This window comes from Leucopleurus acutus, assembly GCF_964270905.1.
Source record: "Leucopleurus acutus genome assembly, chromosome: 1".
Lineage (NCBI taxonomy): Eukaryota > Metazoa > Chordata > Mammalia > Artiodactyla > Delphinidae > Leucopleurus > Leucopleurus acutus.
In genome coordinates this window covers 11,533,040-11,560,686 of record NC_139142.1, presented here as the reverse complement: position 1 = coordinate 11,560,686, position 27,647 = coordinate 11,533,040, and the positions used below count along the sequence as shown (strand labels likewise).

General features: G+C 50.0%; 1 protein-coding gene across 2 annotated transcripts in view; it reads left to right on the top strand.

Moving 5' to 3' along the window:
- SLC24A4 (solute carrier family 24 member 4) overlaps positions 1-27,647 on the top strand; it is a gene marked incomplete at both ends in the record, with an annotated part of 170,711 nt that overhangs the window by 102,404 nt on the left and 40,660 nt on the right. Inside the window, 8 exons of one of the 2 annotated variants that reach the window (XM_082841982.1) lie at positions 13,103-13,179; positions 17,190-17,264; positions 18,524-18,608; positions 19,146-19,249; positions 20,063-20,137; positions 22,945-22,970; positions 24,542-24,595; positions 26,214-26,299. In XM_082841982.1, the coding sequence (XP_082698108.1) occupies positions 13,103-13,179; positions 17,190-17,264; positions 18,524-18,608; positions 19,146-19,249; positions 20,063-20,137; positions 22,945-22,970; positions 24,542-24,595; positions 26,214-26,299 (582 nt within the window). Of the gene's footprint in view, positions 1-13,102; positions 13,180-17,189; positions 17,265-18,523; positions 18,609-19,145; positions 19,250-20,062; positions 20,138-22,944; positions 22,971-24,541; positions 24,596-26,213; positions 26,357-27,647 lie in introns of both variants that reach the window. The other variant, XM_082841981.1, reaches the window with a different exon arrangement.

Genomic DNA, 27,647 nt, shown 5'->3' with positions numbered 1-27,647 from the left:
CGAGGTTGCTAAATCCATCGACTAGTTCCTTACAAGAAAGCCATGTGAAGACACAGATGCCCAGAGGGGAAGCCTGTATGATGATGAGGCAGAGATTGGAGTGATGTGTCTGTGAGTCAAGGAACTCCAAGGATTGCCAGCTGTCACCAGAAGCCAGGAGAGAGGCCTTAGTCTCCCTTAGTCTCTGAAAGGAACCAACCCTGCCACACCTTGATTTTGGACTTCTAGTCTTCAGAACCACAAGAGAATAAATTTCTGTTGTTTTAGGCCACCTTGCGTGTGGTACTTTGTTACAGCAGCCCTAAGAAACTAATATGGGACTTCCCTGGTGGCACACTGGTTAAGAATCCGCCTGCCAATGCAGGGGACATGGGTTCGATCCCTGGTCCGGGAAGATCCCACATGCCGCGGAGCAACGCGGAGCCCGTGCACCACAACTACTGAGCCTGCGCTCTACAGCCCGTGAGCCACAACTACTGAGCCCGCGTGCCCCAGAGCTCCTGCGCCGCAACTACTGAGCCCCCATGCTGCAATTACTGAAGCCTGCTCTCCTAGAGCCTGTGCACCACACCAACGGAAGCTACCGCAATGAGAAGCCTGAGCACTGCAAGGAAGAGTGGCCCCCGCTCACCGCAACTAGAGAAAGCCCTCACGCAGCAACGAAGAGCAGTCAGTAAAAGAAGAGAAACTAATATGGGTGCCTCCTACATGCCAGGTTCTGGCGGAAGTGCCAGGGGTACATCAGCAACGCACAGCAGATACAGCCCAATCTTATGAGGGCTCACCATGTAGACCTTTGTCCCTGGGACTTTGCACAGACTGCTGGCTGTATGGTCTAGCCAGACAGTAATTGTTTCTGCAGGTTGATCAGGCAACTGAGATTAACACCTGGCCCAAATCGATTCTCACACCCACCTTTGCCGGCTGAGAACGACAGGACAAGTCAAGTGGGTTCTGTTGCTGACTTTGGCAATGGTGACATGGGCTCAGGTGACATCAGGTCTTGTTCCAGGGGTGCAGAGTGCCTGTTGTGATGAGCCCACCTGAAAATGGGTCACAACAGGCAGAGCCCACGCTGCTTCCTGGGCTGCTGAGCTCGGGAGATGAGCTCACCTTTCTAGCAGCAGCAGCAAGGACCATGTCCAGCCCCATCCCAAAGTCTCCTCCACAGGAAACATGGTGGTGGCTGACATGTGCGATTTTCACGTGAATCCAGGTGCTTGTTACTTGTCCATCCATGTTGCGAAAAGTATGACAGTGAGGGCGAACAGTGGGGAGTGCTAAGGTTTATCAGCGGTAATAGATATGCTCCCCTTTTCCTATATTGTGGGAAGTTCTGTGGATCTCTCTTTACTGACATATAACAAATATAAAAAAAATACAGATTTTTAAGTGCACAGCTTGAGTTTGACAAATGTATGTAACCATGTAACTACCACCCCAGTCAAGATCTGGAACATTTCTGTCACCCTAGAAAGTTTCCTGTGCCCTTGTCTAATCAGCCCCTCCCCCAACCCCAGAGGTTCTGACTTCTGTCCCCGAGGGTGGTGTTGACTGTGCTTGGGCATCATATCTGTGGCATCACGCTACTTGTGCTAGATTCTTTCATGCACCATATTTTTAAGCTTCATTCTTTACTGATAAATCATAATAAATGGACTTCAACATTTTACTATAAAAAACAATATAATCATGTTATAAAGCGTTTGGCAAGGGGGCGATGGGAGGGAAAGTGATTTAGGATTCTTCTATGTTCCACAGCCATTGTAATGGTTTTAGTGTTTTTCTTTCTAGCTCTTTTCATTTGCTTATTTGTTCATAGCTGCAAAAAAGCCAAAGGTGATTTTTTCGTGTTTCTTTTTAAAATTTATGATAAACACTTTTTCCACATCCCGTGTCTTTACCATTTTTGATAATACTCTGTCTAAATTGTGCCATGAGGGCAGGGGCTTTCACTGTCATGTTCACTGATGTATTCCCAGTATGTAGAACAGTGTCGGGACATTGGTAGGTGCCAGTAAATGTTTGTGGAAGGACTAGATGAATGTATCAGAGCTACTTAACCATTTCCCTATTACTGGACAATTAGTGGCTTCAGTGTTGTACCATTAGAAATAATAAATATCTTCACACAAATGGTCCTCCCACCCCATTTTGAGTGACATTCTTAGAACAAGTGCCAAATATTGTGTCAGAGAAGAAACATGTTATGGTTCTTGTTAGACAGTCAGGTGCCTTGTAGAGCTGAATTACTCAGGTATCAGTCTTGGCTCTGCCACTTACTTGCTGTGTGACCTTGAACAAATTACATCACCTTTCTGTGTCCTAGTTTGCCCATCTGTAAAATGGGACTAATGATAATATTTCCCAGGCTTGTGAGGATTAAATGAACGACTATGTGTAAAATACTTAGAAGGCTTGGTGATAGTAAGCCCTGTATATGTATTTGCTGTTTATGTTTTATACATAAAAGAGGTTATGCTAAGAAAAGGGTTGCCAATTTTCCAAATAGAAATGGTTTATATCTTAATAACCACTGTCCTTTTGATAACTTAGTAGCGCTGTGTGGTGCCCACTGGCGAGTGGCTCAGAGCTGGGTTGCTGTGTAATGGACAGGAACCTTGGTGACAGGTTCACGCCAGATGTCTTGTGTGCCTGCCTGTAAAATGCTCTTGCTGGAGGCCATCCAGTAGAGGCAGGGACAAGACCGGGTGAACAGTTTGTCCTCACAGCCCTCAGAATGCTCAACCTAGTGCTGGAGAGAGACATACAGACACAACTAAAGGTTCTTCCTATCGTGGCAGTGAACAAAGGCCCCGCCGAATGAGAACAAATCCCCGATACCTATTGAGAGTTTACGACAAGGGAGTCGGCCACCATCACTTGTGTTTGCCAGAGACTCAAAGGCAGGTAGGGGAGTGAGGCAGCTTTATAGCTGAAAAAAAGAAAAGACTTGCATTTTGCCCTGAAGGAGGTTGCAGGCCTGGGGAAGCTGGAGGTGGCTAAATAGAGGCAGGGTATTTTATGCCATTGGTTTGGGGAGCGTATTCATTTCCTAGGGCTGCTGTTACAAATTACCACAGACTGGGTGACTTAAACAGTAGAAATTTATTCTCTCAGTTCTGGAGGCCGGAAGTCAGAGATCAAAGTATCAGCAGAGTTGGTTTCTCCTGGAAATTCTGAGGAGAATCTTTTCCTTGTCTCTGTCCTTGCTTCTGGTAGCTGCTGGCAATCCGTGGCATCCCTTGGCTTATGGACACATCACTCCTGTCTTTGTGTTTGTGGTCACATGGCCACCTTCTCTGTTTCTCTGTGTCCTTTCCTCTTCTTAGAAGGATACCAGTCCTTGGATTTATGGCCCACCCTAATCCAGTATGACCTCATTTTAACTCAGCTACCTCTGCAAAGACCTTATGTTATAGACGAGGGAACTGCATTCCCTCAAAATCCGTACGTTGAAGCTTAACCCCCAAAATGATGATATTTGGAAATAGCGCCATTAGGGAGATAACTAAGGTTAAATGAGGTCGTAAGGGTAGGGCCCTAATGTAATAGAACTTGTGTCCTCATAAGAAGTGAAAGATATCACTTATATGTGGAATCTAAAAAAATGGTACAAATGAACTTATTTACAAAACAGAAAGAGTCACAGATGTAGAAAACAAACTTATGGTTACCGGGGGGGAAGGTAGCGGGGAGGGATAAATTGGGAGATTGGGACTGACATATACACACTACTATATATAAAATCGATAACTAAAAAGGACCTACTGTATAGAACAGGGAACTCTTCTCAGTACTGTATAAAGACCTACATGGGAAAAGAATCTAAAAGAGTGTACATATGTATATGTATAACGGATTCATTTTGCTGTATAGCAGAAACTAACACAACATTTTAAATCAACTATACTGCAATAAAAATTTTTTTTAAAAAGTGAGTTTCCCATAGACAGCAAAAAAAAAAAAAAAAAAAAAAGAAGTGAAAGAGACACCAGAACAAAAGTGCACGCACGCGAAGAAAAGGCCATGTGAGGACACGGTGACAAGGCAGCCATCCGCAAGCCAGGAGGAGGGCTCTCGCCAGAAATCAGCCATGCCAACACCTTGATCTTGAACTTCCAGCCTCCAGAACTGTGAGAAAATTAATTTCTCTTGTTTAAGTCCTCCAGTCTGTGGAATTCTGTTATGGCAGCCCTAGCAGTCTGATGTACCTTCTTTCCAAATAAGGTTGTATTCAGGGTTCCTGGTGGACATGAATTTTGGCAGGGGACACCATCCACCCCATTGTAGGGGTCATATTTAGCTTTCTCTGGCTGGTCTTGAGTTGGAAATTGGGACAAAACAGTAGGGAGGCTGGCCCTCACTGACCACGTCCTGACCATCTATCTGGACCATTACTACGGCTGTGGGCCAATTGTGGTTGGGCTTCCTGGACCAGCTGCTGCAGAGGACATGGGTCAGAGTTGTCCTGTACAGCCTGGCCAGTGTCCGTTTGCATGTTCAGGCTCTTGTCCTGCTGCTGCTAACCAGCTGTGGTGCTGAGGAAAGCACTTGACCTGTCTGGACTCCAGTGTTCTCTCTCCCCTTGAAAATGGGACATTAAGCTGTTCTCTGTGGGCGGGAGAAAGATGCTTAGCGTCAGGGCAGGGAGAGAGGTGGAGATGGCGAGGATGGCTTAGAAAATATTTCCCTGGTGATTTAGATAAGCCCATGGCCCCTCCTGGGTGGAGAACAGCTGGGCCACTTGGCATCTGGAGCCTCTTCCAGCCATAAAATTCCACCGTGGTTTCTCCTGGAGAGAACAATCCTCCTGCTGGATCTTCCAATCATATTTTTATTTTTCGTGGCGCTTAATCTCTTTTGGAATGTACTGAAATGAGAGAGAAGATTTTAAACTCATTTTCATGCTGGTTAAGCCAGTGATTTAATCTAATTATTTTTACTCCTGTTTGGGACATGAGAGTGATGCTGTAACACCTAGACATTTCAGCTGTTGTCCATGAAAGGTACACAATTCTTAGCAACTTTATTTCAAACCATAGAATTGGGGGAAAATCACGATTTTTTTATTTTTTTGCTTTGGTTTCTGGCACTGGGTGGTTTCTAAAACACAGAAGTCAAAATGATAGAAATTTGAAGCTATTTAAATTACTCCCCAGCCTTCCCATCTAGCTTTCATAGTTTCAGAATAAACGTCAGGGCTCAGAATATGGGGTTATTTTTAACCGGGGTAGAAAGCAAAGGGAGAATGGCATGTTTTGAGGCTTTTTTTTTTTTTTTTTCCTTTTTGAAAAATTCAATTCACAGTTTCTATTCCCTAAAGAGAATCAACTAATTAAAAGGTTTAAGAAAGATCAGCATCTAATGGAAGGACTTGTCCGTCAAACACGCTCCGTCTGGGAAGGGTCAGGATTCAGCATCCAAGCAGCAGTTTGAAAAGCCGGGAGCTGAGAGAGGAGGGCTAGCCACACCATCTCCTGGGCATCCTTCCGGGCAGAGCTCATCCTAGCAGCTCCTGAGTTTGTGTCAGAAGGGAGGTGGAGGGCCAGATACTCATCACTCAACGGGCATTTCCTGAACACCTGTCTTGTGCCAGGACCTGGCAGCCCACAGACGTGACCAGTGCAGCCAGACCAGAGCAGACTGGAGAAGTTGCCAGGGCTGGACCACGCAGGGTCTCGAAGACCTTGATAGGGTTCTGGGCATTTCTCCGAAGAGTAGTTGAAAGCCATTGAGGAGTGCTAAGCCATAAATGCCTGTGGAAAACAGAAAGGAGCAGATTGAGAATGGCCGTGGGGAGGTCAGGCAGAAGGCGGGTGCGGTGGTCCAGCCAGAGTGGATGCAGGTGGTGGAGATGAGGAAGCTGATGGACTCGAGAGCTGTTTTGGAAGTAAGATTGTGGAGGATTGGCTAAAAGAGGGCAGAGTGTACCAGTTAGCTTTCAGTGCAGGAAATAGAAACCATTCTCAATATTTTCAACAGAAAGGAATTGAATTCAGGGAATTAGGTCCTTACAAAATGGCAGGAAGGGCCAAAGGAGCAGGAATTGGAAATGGAATATTCAAATTCAAAAACATCTTATGTACAAATAAGGGAGTAGATGTTATTGTCAGGAGAGCCTGTCCACACTTAGATCTCCGAAGCCTTGGTTGCCAGAGGAATAACACCTCTCCCTCTTTTCTGTCCTCTGAATCTGCTAGGTTGGCCGAACCTACTTCTCATTCAGAACCCTAGCTGCATGGTAGGTCAGGTTCCACAGAATAGGAAACAGGGCTAGTATGTGTGAACGTGCAGTGCACAGCCTGCACACCCGTACCTAGTGTTCTCGACAGGAAGGCTCATGGAAGGAAGTCAAAATGGATGCCGAGTGCCAACTGGCCTGTCCACTTATCACAGGGTATGAGGGAGGAGGAGGTCGTCAAGGATGGCACCAGACCAACATGGAGGGTGGGCCGTTCACTGGGGACGGGTTTAAGGTATTTATAAGGTAGCCAGAGAGTAATGTGCCATTGCCAGCTGGGTATGTTAGGTCTTGAGCTCAGGAAAGACTGAGATCTGGGAGAAGTCTGCAGAGATTAGAAGGTCAAAGCCAGGTCACCTGGAGAGAAGAGGGCTCAGGGCAGATCCCCTGGAAACCCAAGGTTCGGGGTCCGACAGAGGAGGGGGCCCTCTGAAGGAGACTAGGCAAGTGAGGACAGCGTGGGGTCAGAGAAACTAAGAGAGAACATTGCAAGAAGGTGGAGTCACACAACAGTGTGGGTGAACCTGAATGTATTTCGCTAAATGAAAGGAGCCAGACCAAAAAGGCTCTATATCCCGTGATTCCATTGATACGACATTCTGGAAAAGGCAACACATCAGGGGTTGGGATTCGGGGGAGAGTTTAACTACAAAAAGGCTGCAGGAGGGAATTTGGGGGTGGGGGAACTCTTCTGTCTCAGAGGCTTGAGAACCCATAGAAATGCACATCACAACGAACAAATCTTACTGTATGTAGGATGGATGGGTGAATGGGTGGATGGATGGATGGGTGGATAGATAACACATACATTCATTCATACATATGTTCATTCATACATAAAAGAAGTGGTCAGTTTCATTAAATGTTTCAAGGAGGTCAAGGAAAATGAGTGACAGGTTTCCCCAGGATCCACAGGACAGTGGGCTAGGCCTCTGTAGGAGTGGGTCCTGGGCTATAAGTGGAATTGACCTAAGACATGCAATGTGTATTCCTCCTTTTGAGAGCATGAGTTCTTGACACGGCCCTTGGAGCTTCCAGGAATACAGAGCCTGCTCCTTGGATAAAGGAGACCTTAGTCCCGAGATGTGCCCCTCTTGTGGGTAAAATGCTTGGATGGAAAGAGCCTGGTGTTGGTTGGGCTCCCAGCCTGGGTTCTTCTCTCTCCTGTGCCAAACAGTGGTTGTATGAGTGCAGGTGAATGCTTAAGCCTCGCAGAGCCTCCATTTCCTCATCAACAAAATGGGAATAATGATCTTCTCAGGACTGACCTGGCAGATTAAAGGACTTTGAAAAGTCAGTAACGCAGCCTCCAAAACTTGACGAGGGTGCCACTCTCTCCATGGGCTTGCTGCCCGTCCCACCTCCCCCAGGTCAGTAACCCCTGGCTTCCTTCATGCCCCACCATCACAGCAGGCTTCTTCCTGTCTCTCAGTCATTTGTTGCCTTATTGGACCCTCAGCAGCCCGTTAAGGGCACATCCTCAAGGCTAAGCCCCTAGCCTAGCACCTGGCACAGAGTAAATGCTCAAGAAGCATGTATTGACTTGAACTCGTTCAGGATCAGGGTGTCTGCCATCCTGATAACCTCCTGCTTTCTGAATAACTTTGGCTTTCTCCAGAAGTTCCCATCACTCTCCCAGGTGAAGAGCTGCCAGACCTAAGGATGCTCACAGATGCAACAGGGCCTCATCCACCTGCTCCCAGAGAGCCCATCACCTGCCGCGTGGGGCTTAGTAAATACTTGTTGAACAAATTCATACATTTTGGAACTAGCAGCATTGTTGGCCAAAGTATAGAGCCTTGAAAGGGCAACATAAATTCGGGGTTTCTGAAATACTATGGCGTCACCCATGTAACTGTGTGTGTCAACAGGAAAGGTCAAGTGTGCGCTAGGGGTCTGGCTTATAAGGTGTTAGAGAACTTAGTAGCTAGTGGTGGGGAAGGGATGGCAGATGTCCCCTGGGACCTTACATTTCCCCCCTCAATGTTCAGGAAGGCAACTGGCAGGAAAGACCTCCCGCCCCAGTTCCCCCCTGCCCTGCACACAGTGGTGGGGGGAAGTTCCAGAACCAAGAGTGACGGAGAAACCAGCTCTGGGCTCCGAGGTCCACAGGAAAGAATGCTAAAAGAGGGGTGGGGAGGGGCTGCTGGGTCGCTGGCAGCTTTATCTCCCCTCCTTCTCCTCCCCTGCCCGCCCCCGGGTGTGGACGTTGCTGGAATCATCTCTGGTTTCCTGAGCTCAGCTCCACCTGCAGACACATCTCTTCCCTACACCCACCAGATTTCTGCGGCTTAAAGGCTTACGCGTGACCTCGAAAGCCGCTTGTGTGCGCCCTGTTGATTCCTCTCTTCTCCCTGGTGGGGATTTGAGCAGATAGGGCAGACTCGGCCCCTCTCAGACCCGCAAGCATCCCACCGTTGAACGTGGCCGCGGGCCCCCAATCCCAGCAAGCCCAAGAGAGGAGAAGAAGGTTTTCTCAGGAAGCTGGGATTAAACTGCACCAGCATTCATATCCTAACATGGCCGGTATAATCACGCTTGCTCTTTCCCCCACTAAGCTGATCGCATCTTCTCTTTTGCTTTCACAAAGCAAGGCTCACCCTCTGGAACAGCGGGCACAGACCTGGTGTGGAGGGAGGAGTCCGTAAGTCAACAATCCTCAGCGTGACGGCAGCCTAGCTGGGATAAGTGCTGTGCATACACTATCTGTATCACTTAATCCTTACAGCAGCCTGGCGGGCGGGTTCTGTAGCGTCCCCATTTATAGGTGAGGTAACAGTCCTGCGGTGTTAAACAACTCGCCAAGGTCATGCAGGTAACAAGTAAAGGACAGAGGCACTTCCTGAAACCTAAGCTACCTGCTTCTAGAAACAAAGCCTTAAGCCGCTGTATAGGCTGCCTGCAGTTTAAAATTGCTGCTGTTGAAATAGAGACACAGACGTAAATGGACATGTGGATACCGGGATGGGAGGAAAGGGGGAAGGGATGAACTGGGAGATTGGAATTGACATATACACACTACTAGATAACTAATGAGAACCTACTGTATAGCACAGGGAACTCTACTCAATGCTCTGTGGTGACCTAAACGGGAAGGAAATCCAAAAAGAGGGGATATATGTACACGTATGGCTGATTCACTTTACTGTACAGCAGAAACTAACACAACATTGTAAAGCAACTATACCCTAATAAAAATTAATTAAAAATAATAAAAATTAAAAATTGTTGATGACGAAGTTGGGAGGGGTAGAGTTCCTGCTGCATGTGCCCCATGGTCTCTACACCCCATCCCCTGTATGCCAATTTCTAGAGGATTTGACTCAAACTGGGGAGTGGGCTGGTCCCAGCTACCAGCTGCCAGCTAGGGTGGGCAGGGTGGCCATCTCCCTGCTTGCAGCCGTTGCTGTCCACGGCAGGGCATGCACACGCGGTAACGATGACTATTTCACCACCTCGCGTGGCAGCACATTGCCACTGAAGAAATAGAAGGACAGAGAGGTTAAACGACTCGGCCAGGGTCCCACAAGCTGATGGATGGGTGGTTGAATCAGGACCCAATTCACATCTCCCATTTCAAGTCAGTGCAGCATGATTTCTATCCATGTTGGAGGCAGCCCTTAACCCTGGACGAGGAACTTAGGATCCCCCTTCTGAGTCCTGGCCTATATGGTCCCTGAACTAGTCACTCCCCCTCTGAGTCTCATCTGGAAAACAGGGATATTTGTGGCTGCAGTGCCTGCCTCATGGGCTCAGGGTGTGTCCAGAAGACTTGGGTGGGTACAGAGGGTGATTAGCAGCTGGTAGCTCTGCCAGTCACTCTGTCTCTACTGGCAAAATTCAGACCGTGATGGCATTCGCTCCCCTCTACAGCCCTCCAGTGTACGCATGGGGTCACGGAGCAAGGCGCTTCAGCTGAACCATTAGAAGCCTGTTCCTACCAAGGACAAAGCCATTTACAACCCGCGTCCCCTCTCTGCTGGAGCCCAGACGATAATGTCCTTATGGCAGAAAGGCAGCATTACTTGATTCTAATTTTCCAAGAGTGCCCAGTGTTGGATAAATCACTGCTTTGGAGAATCAAAAACTGGCTCGAATTTTCATGGCAGAAATATCTGCTTGATCTGCCCTGAAATATCCCAGACAGTTACATTTCTCCTGGAAACAAGGTCCTGGACGCAGGAATGTCGAGTTACTGCCTTTATAATTCTCCATCTCTGAGCCGCCAAGCCTTGAAGTAGACCCATGCCCTTGAACTGGCAGCAGCAGTTCTATTAAAGAAGTTTGATTACAGGGGGAAAAAAAGGGAAAGAATCTATGTTTCATTAAATGCTGCTTGTTTTAAAGTGGGAACATGTTCTAGGAGTCTGGGGAGCTAATGTTTTCTGGGTCTTGTTGGGAGAGTCTCATCTTAAACAGAAGAGTTTTCTGTTTTAAGGGAGAAACCATCCTTTCAGAGCTTAGAGCCAAATTATATTTACAGAGAAGGGATTTTTGTCCTGGAAGTTTCTAAGCGTTTATCAAGTGCCCACTCTGAACCAGGTATCATTCTAGGCATTTAAGAGGTTTGCAAGGGTAACGAAAGCGTTCTAACAGGATGAAATGATGTAGATGGTCGATTGTCATTTTTGTTAATATTTTAGCATTGTTTATTCAACTGAATGTTAAGGTCTCTTGAGAACCTACTGTGTGCCGGGCCTGGCCGAGGCACTGTGAATGCAATGCAGGGCAGTGTGGATCCCTGCCTTCCAGAAGCTTCCGGTCTAGCTGAAGTGCCGAGGGCGTGGGGGTGTTTTGGTGTCTGATGGGGAACCTGCAAAAATGACATTCACAAAATAAAATGCTTACCTGTTGGTCATCTCCAATGGGGGGCGGGGCGGTGAGAAGGAATTACCCCGCCATTATAGGTGACATTAAGGTCCAAGAGCCCATAACAGAAGCATTCTTGGGCCAAAGAAGGGCCTGTGACATGGTACTCAGTGACCTGAGATGCCACCTATGCCAGTGGAAGCACACCTGGCACCTGAGTGGGCCTGAGAGGTCAGGGGACAAGGGTGCTGTCAGTCCTCACCTCCTCCCTTGTTCCCGCTCGGCATCAGGTGCCCCTCCAAGGCTTACCTAGAGCCTCGCCTCCCTTGGATCATTTCCCCTGCTCTGTGTGGCACTGCTAAAAGAGTGCCCTCCCTGGGGACAGGAGATTTTCCTAGTGCCAGCACTGCCATCCTCGACCCTGCCAACGTCACTTGACCTCTCTGGGATCTTGGCTTCCCTCTCTGGAGTGACAGGTCCATTGTGGGCAGGAGAGATTGGGAGAAGGGGCTGATGGGTCTGGGACAGGCTGGAAGGGCTGTGCAAGAGGCCGCCTGTCCCTGAGCTCTGAAACGACTCTAGCAGAAGGGGATAGGCCTCCCCTTTCCCCTTCACGGAGCTGCTTCTCAATTCTGACTTGACGGTGAGGGAAGAGTATTCCACAATCCTGGGCGGGGGGGTGGGGGGATGCAGGTTTGAAGCCCACCACAAGCTTGACACGCTGTAACAGTAAGGCACGTTATTAAAATTAGTCTCACCGTTTTACCGATGAGGAAACTGAGGCACAAAGAGGTTAAGGAACGTGTCCCTGTCGACCCAGCCTGTAAGTATTAGAGCAGAGAACTGCACTTGGCCGTGTGACCTTGGAGCCTGCCCTCCCAAGCAGGCCAGCCATCCCTGGCCTCAGCCTGCCCGTTGGCAGGGATCGTGTTTGTAACAGATCCGAGTGTGTGTTGAAGCCACTTGGAAAGCTGTCTGCTAGGAATGTGGTTGGAATCCATTGACAAAGCAAGGAACCATCCCGATTTTCTTCTTTGGTGACTTTTGGCTTCTTTATACTTTTTTTGGTAACTTTATTGAGATGTAATTCATATACCATACAATTCATCTGTTTAAAGTGTACGATTCAGTGGCTCTTAGTATTCAGAATTGTGCAAGCATCACCACAAACAATTTTAGAACATTTTCATTACCCCAAAAAGAAACCCTGTACCTTTCAGCTGTCACCCCCCAAACTCCATACCCTGCAGCCTTAGGCAGCCATTAACCTACCTCTATCTCTGTGGATTTGCCTGTTCTGCACATTTTATATTAATGAGATCATACAATAGGTAGTCTTTTGTGAGTGGCTTCTCTTACTTAGCAAAATGTCCTCAAGCTTCCTCCATGTTGTAACATGTATCGGTACTTCATTTCTTCTTATTGCCAAATAATATTCCATTTGTATGTATATATCACGCTTTATTTACCCACTCATCAGTTGGTAGATGTTTGGGTTGTTTTCTGCATTTGGGTTATTATGAATACTACTACTATGAACATTTCGTGTGTGGGTTTTGTGTGGACATATGTTTTCATTTCTCCTGGGAAGATACTTGGGAGTGGAATTGCCGGGTCATATGGTAACTCTGTTTAACCTTTTGAGGAACTGCCAGACTGTTTTCCAAAGGGACTGCACCATTTTGCATTCCCACTAGTAATGTATGAGGGTTCCAGTATCTCCACATCCTTGCCAACCCCTGTTATTATCTGTCTTTTTATTTATAGCCATCCTAGTGGGTATGAAGTGTTTCATTCTTTTTTTTTTTAATTGCAAGGGATATGCAAAACATGATCAACTTTAAGGTACTAGAATATCTGGATAATTCCGTATCCAGCAATGTTTTTCTAAGAGCGCAGGTCTGCCCTGGACAGAGAAGTAGCTGGCCTCTCCCCTGGTAGTCTAACACCAGAGGGGCTCTTCAGTTCCATGGCCGACCCCCCCAGCCCTCAAATGACACTCCCTGGTAACTAATATTGAATACCTTACCATGTCCTCTTGTCTTCCAGCGATTCATGAGTTCCCCGCAGACCTGTTCTCCAATAAAGAGCGACAGCACGGAGCCGTCCTGCTACATATCCTTGGTGTAAGTGGCCCTCTCGGGGTGGGATGTCCCTAAACTTCAGGCATGTGAAACCTGTCTTCAGAGCACAGTGTGTCAGAGATCTCATCCAGTCTTTGTAGAGCCCTGTGAGAACAGATGCTGGATGTGTTTTAACCACAAAGAAATGAAACCTTAAGGAGAGGAAATGATTCGTTCAGTGTCACACAGCGAGTGGCCCCAGAGCTGAGACAAGGATTCGCGTCTTCTTGTGCCTCATTTTCTGCTTTTATAGAATGGGAGTGACAGCATCTTTCCCAGATGTATAAATACAAGTGAACATGGGTCAAGTCCATCAGACGTCGCAGGGCACGTGATAAGGGCTCTGTCCCCACTTGCTATCATGATCCCCAGATCCCCCCCCACATTTTACTGCCTTGACATAACTAGTTTAAGACTTTGGTGCCCTTCTTCTCAAACTTCCCTCAGTGTTAGATGAGCCTGATGACCAGTGGTAGAGTTCAAGTAGCCGTTCAAAAAGGCACAGTGAGCTCAAAACTAAATTATAGGTAAAAGTCGCTCTTCTCTGCAGGCAAACTACAGCCCGCAGCCACTACCCATGTCTGTAAATAAAGTTTTATTGGAACACAGCCATTCTCACGCTTTTCTGTATCATCTGTGGCTGCTTTTATGCTTCCCTAGCAGAGCTGAGTAGCTGTGTTGGAGACTCCGTGATCCACAAAGCCAAAAAAATTTACTGTCTGTCCCTTTGTAGGAAAAGTTTGCCAGTCCCATTGTTTACTGCAGGGAAATGAAAGTGCTCAGGGTTTAATTTTCTACTTCGCATCAGTCACAGCAAATGTTCCTCCTGATGTGGTTCCCTGACCACCCAGCACCATCTGCTTACATATTTAAACCCAACACAGTATTCGTCTTTGCGAGAGATAATTAAGCAAGTGAAAGCTGGGATTCTCACATAGAGAGCTGCCAGCTGAGAATAATGTATGAGTGAAGTTTTAATTAACAGGATAAACCACTAGTGAAAATGAAGGTTGTGGGCAAATTTTGAGTGACAGACCTGTGTATTATTTCTCTAATGGAGTTATTATCTTCCTAGTATCTCTGGCTTTCCCATGCCCTCTCCTTTCACTGAGGGGGTGTGGGTTTGGCGAATAGTCCCATAGTTCTGTCCCTTTGCCTCATCAAAGTCTTGACAAAGCTTTTTCTCCTGAACCTGAGAGGACCTCAGGAATTTTGCAGGAATCTTTTTTTTTAATTTTTTTTTAAAAAATTATTTATTTATTTGACTGTGTTGGGTCTTCGTTGCTGTGCGCGGGCTTTCTCTAGTTGAGGCGAACAGGGGCTACTCTTCCTTGCTGTGTCCAGGCTTCTCATTGCAGTGACTTCTCTCTTTTTTTTTTTTTAATAAATTTATTTTATTTATTTATTTTTGGCTGCGTTGGGTCTTTGTTGCTGCTCTCGGGCTTTGTCTAGTTGCAGTGAGTGGGGGCTACTCTGAGTTGCGGTGCGCGGGCTTCTCATTGTGGTGGCTTCTCTTTGTTGTGGAGCACAGGCTCTAGGTGCGTGGGCTTCCGTAGTTGTGGCACGTGGGCTCAGTAGTTGTGGCTCGAGGGCTCTAGAGTGCAGGCTCAGTAGTTGTGGCGCACGGGCTTCGTTGCTCCGCGGCATGTGGGATCCTTCCGGACCAGGGCTTGAACCCATGTCCCCTGCATTGGCAGGAGGATTCTCAACCACTGCACCACCAGGGAAGCCCAGCGGTGGCTTCTTTTGTCGCGGAGCATGGGCTCTAGGCGCACGGGCTTCAGTAGTTGTGGCGTGCGGGCTCAGTAGCCGTGGCTTACGGGCTCTAGAGCGCAGGCTCAGTAGTTGTGGTGCACAGGCTTCACTGCTCCATGGCATGTGGGATCCTTCCAGACCAGGGCTTGAACCCGTGTCCCCCGCATTGGCAGGTGGATTCTTTTTTATTTTATTTTATTTTATTTTGCGGTACGCGGGCCTCTCACTGTTGTGGCCTTTCCCGTTGCGGAGCACAGGCTCCGGAAGCGCAGGCTCAGCGGCCATGGCTCACGGGCCCAGCCGCTCCGCGGCATGTGGGATCTTCCCGGACCGGGGCACGAACCCGCGTCCCCTGCATCGGCAGGCGGACTCTCTACCACTGCACCACCAGGGAAGCCCTGGCAGGTGGATTCTTAACCACTGCTCCACCAGGCAGGAACCTTTTAGGCCAGGCATTACCCAACTATATCTGAAGAACCAAATCTAGCCTACCTCCTGTTTTTATAAATAAAGTTTTATTGGAATGCAACCACACCCATTCCATGGCTACTCTTCTATAGCACCAGAGTCAAGACAGACTGTGTGGCCTGCGAGGACTCAAATATTTACTATCTGACCCTTTAAGGAAAAGTTTGCTGAGCCCTTCTTTAGAGCAAGAAAAGGCTGGAGCTTTAGAGCCAGTTTTTGTCTGTAGCACTAAGAAGCTTCTCAGAACTTCTGTGCCAAGTGAAGGAAACAGTGGTGACATCTTGACCCCTTTTCTCTCCAGTGTTTCTGAGGCGTCAGGGGAGCCAGAGGCCCTTCAGCCTCACGGGACACCCTTTGCCTGGGAGATGCTGTTGGGGGGAAATTCCAAGGGTGTGAATTCAAGTCGGTACCCTAAGCTTTGTAGCAGGGTCTCTCTCCCACCTCTCTCTGTCCACTTTACCCACACCCCCAGTATTTGTTTCCTTTTTCCTTCCCCCCCCCCCCACCAAAAGATAATGTGTCAGATTCAGCGAAAGCCACACCTGGACTCCAGTAGAGTAGGTGTCTACTCCAGGAGACATCTGCCTCAGATGCTCTGGTCACAGTTGATACATCTTCCACTTCAGTCACAGTTAATTAATTGTAAAGTTGTCATAATATCACGCTGTTTTAGCTGAAGCAGCCCAGCCTTTCCCTCTTTTGTGAATAGGCCATTCATGTCACTTTTTCTTTGAGGAAGAAATGGTTTCCACCAGAGCCTAGAGTAAAATCCCATCTCCTTTCCATAGGTCCTGCTCCTTGCCTCTCCCTCCAGCGCCACATTCTTTATTTTCCACCTTATTCTCACTCTGTTCTACCTGCACCAGTGACCTTGCTGTTCCTCAAATGCATCAAACACGCTCCTGCCTCAGGACCTTTGCACTTGCTGTTTCCTGGCAGTTACAGATACTTCATTTGCCTATCTGCTCGTCCCCCACAAAGAGGCAGAGGCTTTTCCTGGCATCCTCGCCACCTATCCCTAATGGCTAGAATAGTCCCTGGCACATAAGATGAGCTCAGTAGAGCCGTGTTGGGTGGACAGGTCAGGGAAGAGTTCTGTAGATAAAAGCGTCTAAAAACTACCCATCTGTTCTTCCTCTGTCATCAAACAGAAGAAACTGAGACCTAGAGATGTGACTTATCCAAAATCCCAAGGCAGATAATTCCCAGGATTAGCACTGGAATTTGGACTCTGATCCATGAGCCTCCCAGTGTAAATGGCTTGTGGATTTTAACCTGGACCGACACCAAGCAGTGTCCGAGAAAAGGCTGGGTCTCACGTCGCCGTCTGTTTTGGCAGGAGGTGGGCAGTCAGTAACAAGGAAATGATGCCTTCTCTAAAACTAACGAGGGGAAATCAGGATGATGATTATTTTAAACCCTTAAAATGGCAATTTTAAATGCTTTCCCCCTTGGCGCTTAAGATTAGGATCTTGCCTTTTGAGGGCCTACCGTGGTGCTGAAGAGAGAGCTGCTTCTTTAAGAAGAAGCACAGGACCCTGTGGCATGAGTTCTAGTCCCCTCCACTGCTCAGCAAGTGATGTCTCCTGTCTGGGCTTCAGTTTCCCCATCTGTCAGTGAGGGAATTGAGGAATCACATCTCTGTGGTGCTGGAATTTTCCTCGGTGCCTCCCTCTGGTCACCTGGCCTCTGCCCGAGCAGGCTGGTTTGGAGGGTGATGGACGCCTGGCCGCGCCCATCAGTGGCGGGAGTTCTGGCTGACGCTCTCTGTCTCCCCATTTCCTTCGCAGGCTCTATACATGTTCTACGCCTTGGCCATAGTGTGCGATGACTTCTTCGTTCCGTCTCTAGAGAAGATCTGCGAGGTACGTGGGAAGGACTTAGGACCCTTTGGCAAAAGCCTGGGTGAGGGGCTGGGGGTGATTGACATGTGGCGTGTCAGTACCAGGCCAAGAAGGACCGGGGCGGGGAGCAGGCCCAGGCAGAGGCAGGGAGGGGCAGGACAGGATGTAGCATGGTTTGGGTTCTGCTAAAAGCTATCACAGGTGCTTCAGGGGCTGAACCACTGGGGCACCTCCTCTGCGGCAGGGCTGAGGTGGCCGGGCTTCTTCCTGGAGTCAGCGATGAGCCCCCACCCCATTTTCCATCAAGCCCAGAGCTCCAGCCCTTGCGAGGACCCCTTCTGTAGCAAGCTCAGTGGGGAGGTTGTGCTGGCCCAGGGATTGGATTCTGCAGTGGCTTCAGAGCCCAGGCTGCCCAGGAGTGCTTTGGGAGGTGAGGGCAGGAGGAGGCCGAACCCTGCCCTGAGCCAGCCTGCCCAGGGGCCTTCTGAGAACCACAGGTGGGCACCTTCAAGTTGGCATTCAGGTGGACCCAGAATCTCCGTGGTTTTCCCAAGCACCCGAAGCCTCCAGCCCCACATTGCAGATGAGAGGATGGGCCTTTGTGGCCAGAACATAGCGTTGCCAAGCAGAGTGGGCCTTGACGGTTCCAGCCCTGTCCCGTGCTGGCTCAGCCCTGGGGACAGGATGTGAGGGTCTGTTTCAATGAGCAGCCAGGTGTCGGGCCTGCCGTTGAGAAGGCCTTCTGGGATGCAGGAGCCAGGCTGTGCGTCCGAGGCCTCCACATCCCACAGCCTGACGTGTGGAGGTCCGCTTGGTACCCAAGGTCTGTGTGAGCACCAGAGGAGATGGACGCTAAACTGGTGGACTCCCCGCTGAGCACCAGACCCTGTGCTAGGCATCCAAAGATGGAAAAGACCAACCTCGTCCTCGTCATCCAGTGGGGAGGCAAGCGCATGGACCTCAGACCCTCACTGCGTGATTCGTGTTTCAGCTCCTCTGTCCCAGGGGAGTGGCTGGCTCGTGGGAGCCACTTAGAAAGACTTCATCAAGGAGACGTTATTTCAGGGCTCAGAGCGCGAACAGAAATGGACAGGTGGGGGAAAGGGACAGGCGATTCTGGGTTGAGTGCCTGGCAGTGTGGAGGAGGTGCAGGGAGGAGAGGCCGCGACGCCAGCTGCCGTGCTGCTCCCCTGCGCTCTCTCTGGCTGCCAAGTGTCCAGTTGGCATGTTTACTGCCCCCACCTCACAGCCCTGAGGGTCTGCGGTCGCTTCTGTTTCAGAAACTCCATCTGAGCGAAGATGTGGCTGGAGCCACCTTCATGGCTGCGGGAAGCTCGACGCCAGAGCTGTTTGCCTCTGTAATTGGTAAGAAGTCCCGTTGCCCCAAGACGCAGGATGCAGAGAGAGCCCAGGTTTGGTGTCCAGACTAGTGTGGGCATTTGTCAGCTCTGAGTCTCAGTTTTCTCATCCGTAAAATGGGAGAAGTAGAGAGATAGAAAGTGAATTAGTGGTTCCCAGGGGTGTGAGGTGGAGTGGGGTACTAACAGGTATGGGGTTTCTTTTGGGGGTGAAGTGAATGTTCTAAAATTAGATTGTGGTGATGACTGTATAATTCTGTGACTGGACCAGAAAACACTGAGTTGACATTTTAAATGGGTGAATTTTATGACATGTGAGTTACATCTCAATAAAGCTGTTCAGAAAGTGGGAGCATTAGAGTAGCCGGTCCCTGAGGGCACCTCCACCTCTGGTTTTGCTGCCCTCAACCGCGTCGCTGGTGTTCTCTGATAATAAGAACAGCTTCCCTCCGTTCATGGGGTGGGGGACACAGAGCCGGCCCGGGTCTAAGGAAGCGGAAGGCCTGGGCTTTGCAGAGGAGTGTCTGTGCCTTTCTCTTTCCAGGTGTGTTCATCACTCACGGAGATGTCGGGGTTGGGACCATCGTGGGCTCTGCCGTGTTCAACATCCTGTGTATAATCGGAGTTTGTGGACTATCCGCAGGGCAGGTCAGTGGTCTCTCTCTCTCCGTACGAAATGACATAGGGACAGCGCAGGGAGACCCGAGGCCCAGCCCTAGCCGAGCCCGTAAGTGCTGTGGCTGTCAGAAACGGTTTCCTCTCCGAGCCTGCTTCCTCACGTGTAGCAGGGCTGTCCTTGCTTCCTTCCACCGGTGGGTCTGAGAGCAGAAAGAGCGTCAGCTCCGTGGCTGGTCCAAGGGGGGAGCGTTCATTCAACAGCAATAAATAGTTAAGAGGCGTCTCCTGTAACTCTGACCCTGAGCTAGACTTGGCACGTATTTGGGGCCCGCCTTCGGCCTCCCCACAGGACGCACGAAGCTGGCTTGTTCTTGAAACCCCATCGCATCTTCCTGGTCCTCAGAGCCCCACGGGGACATTAGACTCAATCTCAGAGAGTCAGGCTCAAGGGTAGGCCCCGCCCGGCCAAGGGAGTTAGAGGTAGGCAGCCGGTCACCCCTGGAAGGTTCGAACATCAGAGGGAAGAGTGAGTGCCTCTGGCCTCTCCCCCTGACACATGGCTTCTGCTGGGAAACATGTCACCTTGGAGGAACAGGGGGCAGCTTTGCCATCACTTAGGAACACAATGTGGTATCATTCCATCCCCAAATGTGACAAAGAGCACAGGGTGGCCTTGAACGGCCAGACAAGATGTGGTTCTGGTGACACAGTTAAGATGAGCTCCGTGGACGTGTGTCTGCACCTGTAGGGGTCTGGGGGTGGTGGGAGCCCCCCAGCAGTGTCCCCTGGCCCCCGTACCCCATCTCCCCAGCCAGTAACAGCTGATGTCCCTTTGCTCAGCAGGTCATCCGTCTGACGTGGTGGGCCGTGTGCCGAGACTCTGTGTACTACACCCTCTCTGTCGTTGTGCTCATTGCCGTGAGTTACCTTCCCCCCCCTCCGCCCGTGCAAAGGCACCGGCGCCCTGCCCACCTCTGTCCCTGGCACTAGAAACAGAGAACCCACGGCGCCCCTACCCTGGGGTGTGCTGGCCACTCATTGCAGTCATGTGGACCAGTCTCCCTCCACCGTGCCTCCCTGTCCCGAAAATCTCATACCTGATGCTTTGCTTACCCATCACATCCAGGTACCACCTTGAGGGCACAAAGGCCTTGAAAAAGCTAAAGAAGGCGTCATACGGTTGATGCAGTTAAGCTCAAGCACATGCTCCTCAGAGCCCTTCAGATCCTCACTTAGAGCCCATTTACTAAAGAGCAGAGTTTCTGGTGTCCCACCTTACCGCGGAGCAGGGAAGAGAGGCCAGCTGGGAGCAGTCAGGGTTGGCAGCTAGGAGCAGGGATATGGGCAGAAAAGGCAGAGGGACTGAAACAGAGATCCCTGAGGGCTCGGGTACATCATGGCACATGACAGTGACAGCCCATGACACAGGTTACTGCCATCCACAGGGGAACAGCTTCCATCCAAAAGGAGCTTTAAAATGGGGGCATGAGGGCAGGTCATTTTCAAGAGGGCAGATGCACATGGCATGCCCAGATTTCAGAGTATGGAGCATGCCCTAGAGTGACAGTTCTCAACCTAAGAACATCTAGAGCCAACTGGATTTGATAATCATGACCCTTGTATTAGTTATCTGTTGCTGTGTAACAAATTTCCCTCAACACTCAGCAGTTTAAAACAGCAAACGTTTCTTGCTTCCATTTTCCATGCATCAGATCTGGGAGTGGCTTAGCCGAGCCCTCTGGCTCACGGGTGTCGACCAGGGTATAGTTATGTCAAGGCTCCCGTGGGCAACGATCTGCTTTCAGGATCACTCGCTGGGCTGCAGGCCGGCCTCGAGCTGTTCCACAGTGCAGCTCTCGGCATGGGGACTGGTTTCCCTCCCAGCAGGGGCGAGGAGGCACCAAGCTGAAAGCCACAGTCTGCTTGCAACCGAATCTCTGAAGTGACAGCCCATCACTGTTGCCATATTCTGTTACGAGCAAATCCCTAAGTTCAGGCCACGCACACAGGCGAGCATGAAGATCAGGCAGTGGGATCATCGGGGCACCTGAGAGGCTGCCCCCCACACCCCCAAAAATGAAAGTTATAGATAAAACCATTTACCTATACACAATTTTACAAAATCAATATAATGCCCAAACTATACCATAAAGGACAAATAAAAGTAATTCATAATAAAAGAATACATCTTTCAATGGGTAAATGTTTGGGCATGAAGGTGCTAGAATGCTGAATGATGTGATCCGTTGCCCCCATATGGGAAATCTCCAGGCCCTACAGCTACCAGTGCAGACTGAGGCTGGTATGCTAGGCTGGCAACCCCGTGAGTGGAGCCGACCTTGATGATGTGATTTTCCAAAATTATGAATGACTCCTGATAAAATCCTAAACAGAGCCAAGTACAATCATCCCTCCGTTTGCATGACAGTTAACTCACTAGAAAATTAAGTATTTATTAAAACCATGTAAGAATACTTTGATTTGCAAAATGGAATTAAGGTTGAGGCCCAGGTCATTTTTTTTTCTGCTTGCCTAAATGTCTAGCAGGACATTTAAGACGTGTGTCAAGTACGGAAGAACTCCTCCGGTAGAACCATTTCACATGCTCTAGGCTGACTAGCACTCCGGGCCTTCACTGTCTCTGAATGCCAGTAGCCCTCCATTGGGTTATAAAAGCTGAAACTAGCCCCGTAAATGTCCCCCAGGTTTCCCAGGTGGTGGCACTGAGCTCCCCTCTATTGAGTCCCTCTTCCTCAGAGGCTTGAGTTTGGGGAGCCTCACAGCGATGCCCAGCCAGGAGGACCCTCTCCGAAGTGACTTCCCAAAGCAGATTCTGTGTGTGCTGCCTGCCGTGACAGCCAGGAGAGGGGCGCAATGGGCCCAAGTCCAGACAACATCCCCCTGGTCTCTCCTGGCATCCCGTGTCTCCAAGATCAGATTGGTGGGCACTGCCCCTCCACCTTCCTGTGCGCACTGGGCCTGGCTGGGGCGGTCGCAGGACTCCTCCCCTGGACCACGGAAGCATCATTCATCCGTGTCCCACGTAGGCAATGCTGGGTGGAATTGCTGGGCAATGTCAGTGCCCTCTTAGGAAGCCACGGCATCCCCACCATCACCCCTGGCCTCCTTTCAAATGGTACAAATGGGTCCTTTGCCCTCAGAGTTTCCAAAGGGGTTACTCTTTATTTTTTAAAAAATGACACCCCTTCCTCCCCACCCACACACACAGAGGTACCACAGATTGATCGATCGATAGATAGATAGATAGATAGATAGGTAGGTAGATAGATGATAGATAGATAGGTAGGTAGATAGATGATAGATAGATAGATAGGTAAGTAGGTAGATAGACACAAACATACATACATACAGAGATGCCTTTTCAGTTTTTAAGAGTCTTGATTTCAGCAACTCTGTTCCATTAATGAGGGCAGACCCCTGCCAGGTTGGCCCCAGTGGCTACTTGGACTGTTGGTAGCACAGGCCAGTTCTCTTTGGAGACCCACCCTAGACCTCATACTGCGGCATCTACTGACCAAGGTTTCCACTAAGGAAAGGTCACCTTCTATGTTTGAGAAACCCAGACACGGAGAGAAGAGCCAGCTTTCTGTGAAACACATAACTAGCCTATATGTTGGCTCTGGGCACTTAGAGGTCTGCGTTTGCGTTTGTTCTTCTTTTGGAATAAATCTGTCGCCCCGCCCTTTGTTTCTTTTGCCTTCCAGTTCATATATGATGAAGAAATTGTGTGGTAAGTTTTTAAAGTTTGTTTCTCGTTGTTCCTTTTTTGTTAGTATCCTTGCTTGTCGGGTTCATTGAAGCTTTTTTAAAATTATTTTTACAAACATAAGTTTATGAACTTGTGAAAGTAAAAAGGGTATCATTCTCAGCAGTCATGCCTTTATTTATCCTTTCAAAGTGACAAAGATTGTTTCCCTTAGTATTCCCACCCTGCCAGATATCAAGATATATTATAAAGCTAAAATAATGAAAACAGTATGGTGTTTTGCACAGGGATAAGCATAGGCCAATATGGAACTGAGAACCCAGTAATGGGCCCAGTTCTGGGCTGGGGGATACGACAGGAATCATGACAAGGTAGTGAGTTGGGGGAGGCGGGAGCGGTCCTCATACTACAAAAATGAGGAATTCATATAGAATAAAATAACATCAGCTCGTTCCCTCACACCTTATACAAGAATAAATCCCAGAGGGATTAAAGATCTCGCTGTGAAAAGCAAAATTAAAACAATTTAGGGTAGAATATAGGGACTCATCTTTATGATATGGAGGTAGGAAGTGATTTCTTAATCAAGATGCATAAAGCACAAACTTCTAAAGAGGTTGATGTTGCCACTCTAATTATAGGGCATGAATGTATCTTATATCCATAAGCCATAAAAACGGTTCTCTTCATTGACCATGATTCAGGTCTGCATCCTGTATGTGGTTATTTGTTGGGCATAGATTCAGGAGAACTGATGCGAGCGGCTGCGTGCTATGGGCCCAGAGCATCCTGGTTCTGGGTCCTAACCCACCGTGTGAGCCAAGAAGTCTCTCCCTTTCTGGGTCTCCTTTTCCTCATCTGCAGATGGAGTTTTGAGGGGGTGGTCGGGTCATCTACAGACCCCTTTGTGGCTCTGCTGGGCTGTGGGCTAGCAGAGGAAGAGCTCCCCAAGATGACTGTAGCTCATGTCAGGCACATAGTAGGTCTTCAGGACACACTTGTCAGATGACCCAACAAATTAAGCTGTGTGACTCCTCAGAGACTTGTGTTCTGAGCTACAAAAATCCCCACCATGTGTGGGGTTGAACGCTGGTTCTGCAGGATGGCGATAAGAGTGCACCCCAGAAAGACCCCCACCAAGCCCAGCCCCTGTGACTGGCCCATCTCTTCAGGCAGTTCTTAGGGTCCCTTCCCACCTGCACCCACAGCTTCTCCTGTCGCTGGCCAGAATCTCGGGTGACCATAGGGCCTCTTAGCATCATGACTCCAGGCTCCTCCCCTCCCTGAGTCTGGGATGAGGTGGCCCTGGGCCCTCCTTTTTCTAGGTAGCTGGGGGAGCTCCTCCTGAGCCGTGTCGATGAGACCCCTGTAGTTGAGAAGGCCCCACCCTCAGCCTTCTCTGTTACCAAGCGAGCTTCAGACCGTGGGACGGCTGGGGGCTGGGTGGCTCGCCCGCATGCCTGGGTCCTGGGCCGGGCGCTGGGTCGAGGAAGGTGAGAGGACCACGCCCCCTGCTCCGCCCGCCGCGCTGGTCACTCCCAGCCTTCAGCGCCGCGGGCCTCCCGGCTCTAACCAGTCTCCTTTCTGTCTTTGAGGTGGGAAGGCCTGGTGCTCATCGTCCTGTACGTGTTTTACATTCTGATCATGAAGTAAGTGCCCTTCTCCTCTTCTGGGCTGTCTCACCCTTGGTCTCACATCCTGCTGTAGCCTTTTGTCCGAGCAGGAAGGAAACCTCCTTCAGCCCTTGCGGTCACTTCTGGCCACCCCAGTTCTCTGGGGGACACCCTGCTGGGGCAGCCAGAGTGGGAGAGAGATAGTCAGCCTCTGTGTTAGGGTGCTGTCGCACTTGGGCCGGGGTAGGTGGCTGGCTGGTCGGGGGGAGGTTGAGGCCACTCCCAAAACAAATAGCAAGAGGGGACCTCTCTCCCAGCCCGGTCCACACCCCTGGCCCGTGCCGCAGGGTGACCGCTCGTTTGTGCTGACTCTATAAATCGCCTGATAATTTAATGCCACTCTTTTGAAAGAGCCGGGCACCTCCATTTTGTCAGACTTCATAAAATGCCACCTCTCGGGGCTGCCACCTTGCGCAACTGCACCGGGCACCGCTTGTAGTTGTAAAGATGCAGACCTTGGCGCCAGGCTTGTGTACCCTGAGGCCCTCCAGAAGCTGCCCAGGTCAGAATCATCTCAAAACTACCCATGATGAATTAACATTCAGCCATAAGAAGGGAAGGAAATTCTGACTCATGCCACAAATGCGGATGAACCTTGAGAACATTATGCTGAGTGAAAGGGATCCAGTCACAAAAGGACAAATAGTGTGCGGTTCCACTTAGGTGAGGTACTGAGGAGACGCAGATTCCTAGAGGCAGGCAGCAAAGTAGAGCTTGATTACCAGGTGCTTGGGCGAGGGCGTAATTAGTGACTCATGGTGAATGGGAACAGAGTTCTGTTCGGGACACTAAAAATTTGGGAACTAGATAGTGGTGATGGTTGCACAAGCTTACGGATGTAATTACTACCACTGAATTGTGCACGTAAAAATGGAAAATAGTTACAATGGCAAATTTTATGTGGTATGTATTTTTCTACAATTAAAAGAAAAAAAAAGGCAACCCACGAGCTAAGCCACATTCAAGTTTGTCAGTTTCTCCTCACACCTCCGCAGGTAATTAAAAAGGAAAACACCACTGAGGTTTACGACGCTCTGAATCCCCTGTTGACCTAAAACGTTTATAATGTTTTCTAAAAATGGGTGATAAGCTGTCAAACTGCAAGAGAATGGTCCTTAAGCCATCTCCTCTCTGAGTGCCTTGCAGTGGGGCCACCAGCCTGGGGTCTGGGATGGAGTCTGTTCTCGGTGTGGGCAGCAGTGCTGGCTGGGATGGTACAGGGAAAGGCCCCCAGGCAGCGCACGGGAGCAAGGCCAGGCCTGGGAACACCTGCTTCGAGCCTGTTCCGAGGCTGGGCTGAACTTCTCTTGTCAGGACAGGTTTATAGCACGCAGAGGTAGGCGTCAGTCATTTTCTCGGGCTGAAGGTCTCCTACGGCCCCAGGAGGCCCGCTCAGGAGGAGCAGACCCCCTGCGAGCGCACATCATCCCAAGGTTGTGGTCAGGAGCCTCTGTCAGCTGGGTTGAGAAGCCTCAGCCCCCCCACCGGCTCCCCCAGGGCCATGCTCACTGCAGGTGCACAGGGGAAGGAGGTGGGGGAGGGCCCTGCCCCGTCTATCCCGCAGCTCTGACCTCCCGCCTTAACTGACTTGCAGGTACAATGTGAAGATGCAGGCCTTTTTCACAGTCAAACAAAAGACCATTGCAAATGGCAACACGGTCAGCAGTGAGCTGGAGGATGGTAATGATTACTGTGGTAGTAGCTCTGATGACCCTTCCATGCCATTGCTGGGGCAAGGTAAGGCTGAGCAGACAGGAGCGGGCAAGCCATGTCGTTGAAAGTACTCTCCCCTTCTCTTCCGTGCACACACACTCCCTCTGAATGGTCACTCTTCCTCTTGGCCACGGGACCCTGAATGAGGAGGGCGCGTCATTTAGGAGGTGTGGCTCAGGTGGGCGTTCACTTAGATGGGAGAAGGATGAATCAAGAGTCCGCGGTCACGTCCTTGGGGGTCGCCCCAAGCCTCCCGAGGCAGTCTCAAGCCCTGCTTGGCTTTCCTGAAATGCAGTGAATTACATCTCTGACCCGTGTCAAAGGCCAGTGACAGGAAGCTGAGGACTTGGGAAGGCAGAGCGGGCTCCGTCTCCCTGTGGTTTCTCAAATGCCAGGCCCGGTTCTGGAGAGCTCTGTTCTAGAGAGACCACTGGCTCCTTGCCGAGATGAACAGCAAGGCCGGGAAGGGTGCCACGGAACTTCGAGGACTTCCAGACCCACCCCCGAGAGCCCTGGTGGGAGCCCCTTCCCCTGGGGACTGTGGTCTGGTCTCCTCAGCTTCTCTTTGGCCCCTTGTCCGGGGGTTCTGGGCCTCCGGAGCCAGCCCGTGTCTGTCAGGTTCCCCAAATGTCTGTGCCCGACCAGCTCCTGCCTTGGAAACCTTGTCCTCAACTCTTAATCCAGCCAGTTACCAGGTGACTCCATCTGTGGGGACAGCTGCCAGGAAGGCGAGAGAGTTCACACTCTTTCCCATCCAAGACCTGTGTTAAGGCCTGAATAGATTCTTGGAGTTAAGATCTAGAAAAAAACAGCTTAAGCTGACATTGTTGAGTTCCACCCACAGTGTTGCTAGAGGCTCCTTTAACCAGGAGAGAGCCCCTTGGACCAGCTACCCGAGGAGTATTTCTCCTTTGTTCTTCATGGCCTTGGGCAAGCCACCCCCTCTTTCAGGTAACTTTAATTCCTTTGTGGTGTCACTGATGTCTCAGAGCGGACTGTTTGCCAGTGTCTGGGACACGCGGAGGCCGAAATCTATATTCCGAGGCCCTCTCCCCAGCCTCCGCCCTGGGGTGGGTCAGGGTAGGAGCTCCCCCCATGTGTGCTCTGGGCAAGCATGCCCTGTCCCGTCCCAGGTAACCCCCAGTAGGAAGGCACCTGTCGTGGGTGCTGAGTGAGGAGTGGATTTCTCCACGTGGAAGGAGGGAGGCTGGTGGGGAGAGGGTATGAGTGCGGCCGAGGCTACAGCCTGGCTGCCGAGGCCTGCCTGCGGGCGGGCGGGGTGAGGAAGGAGGCCTGCAGAGGGCGGGGCTGTGCC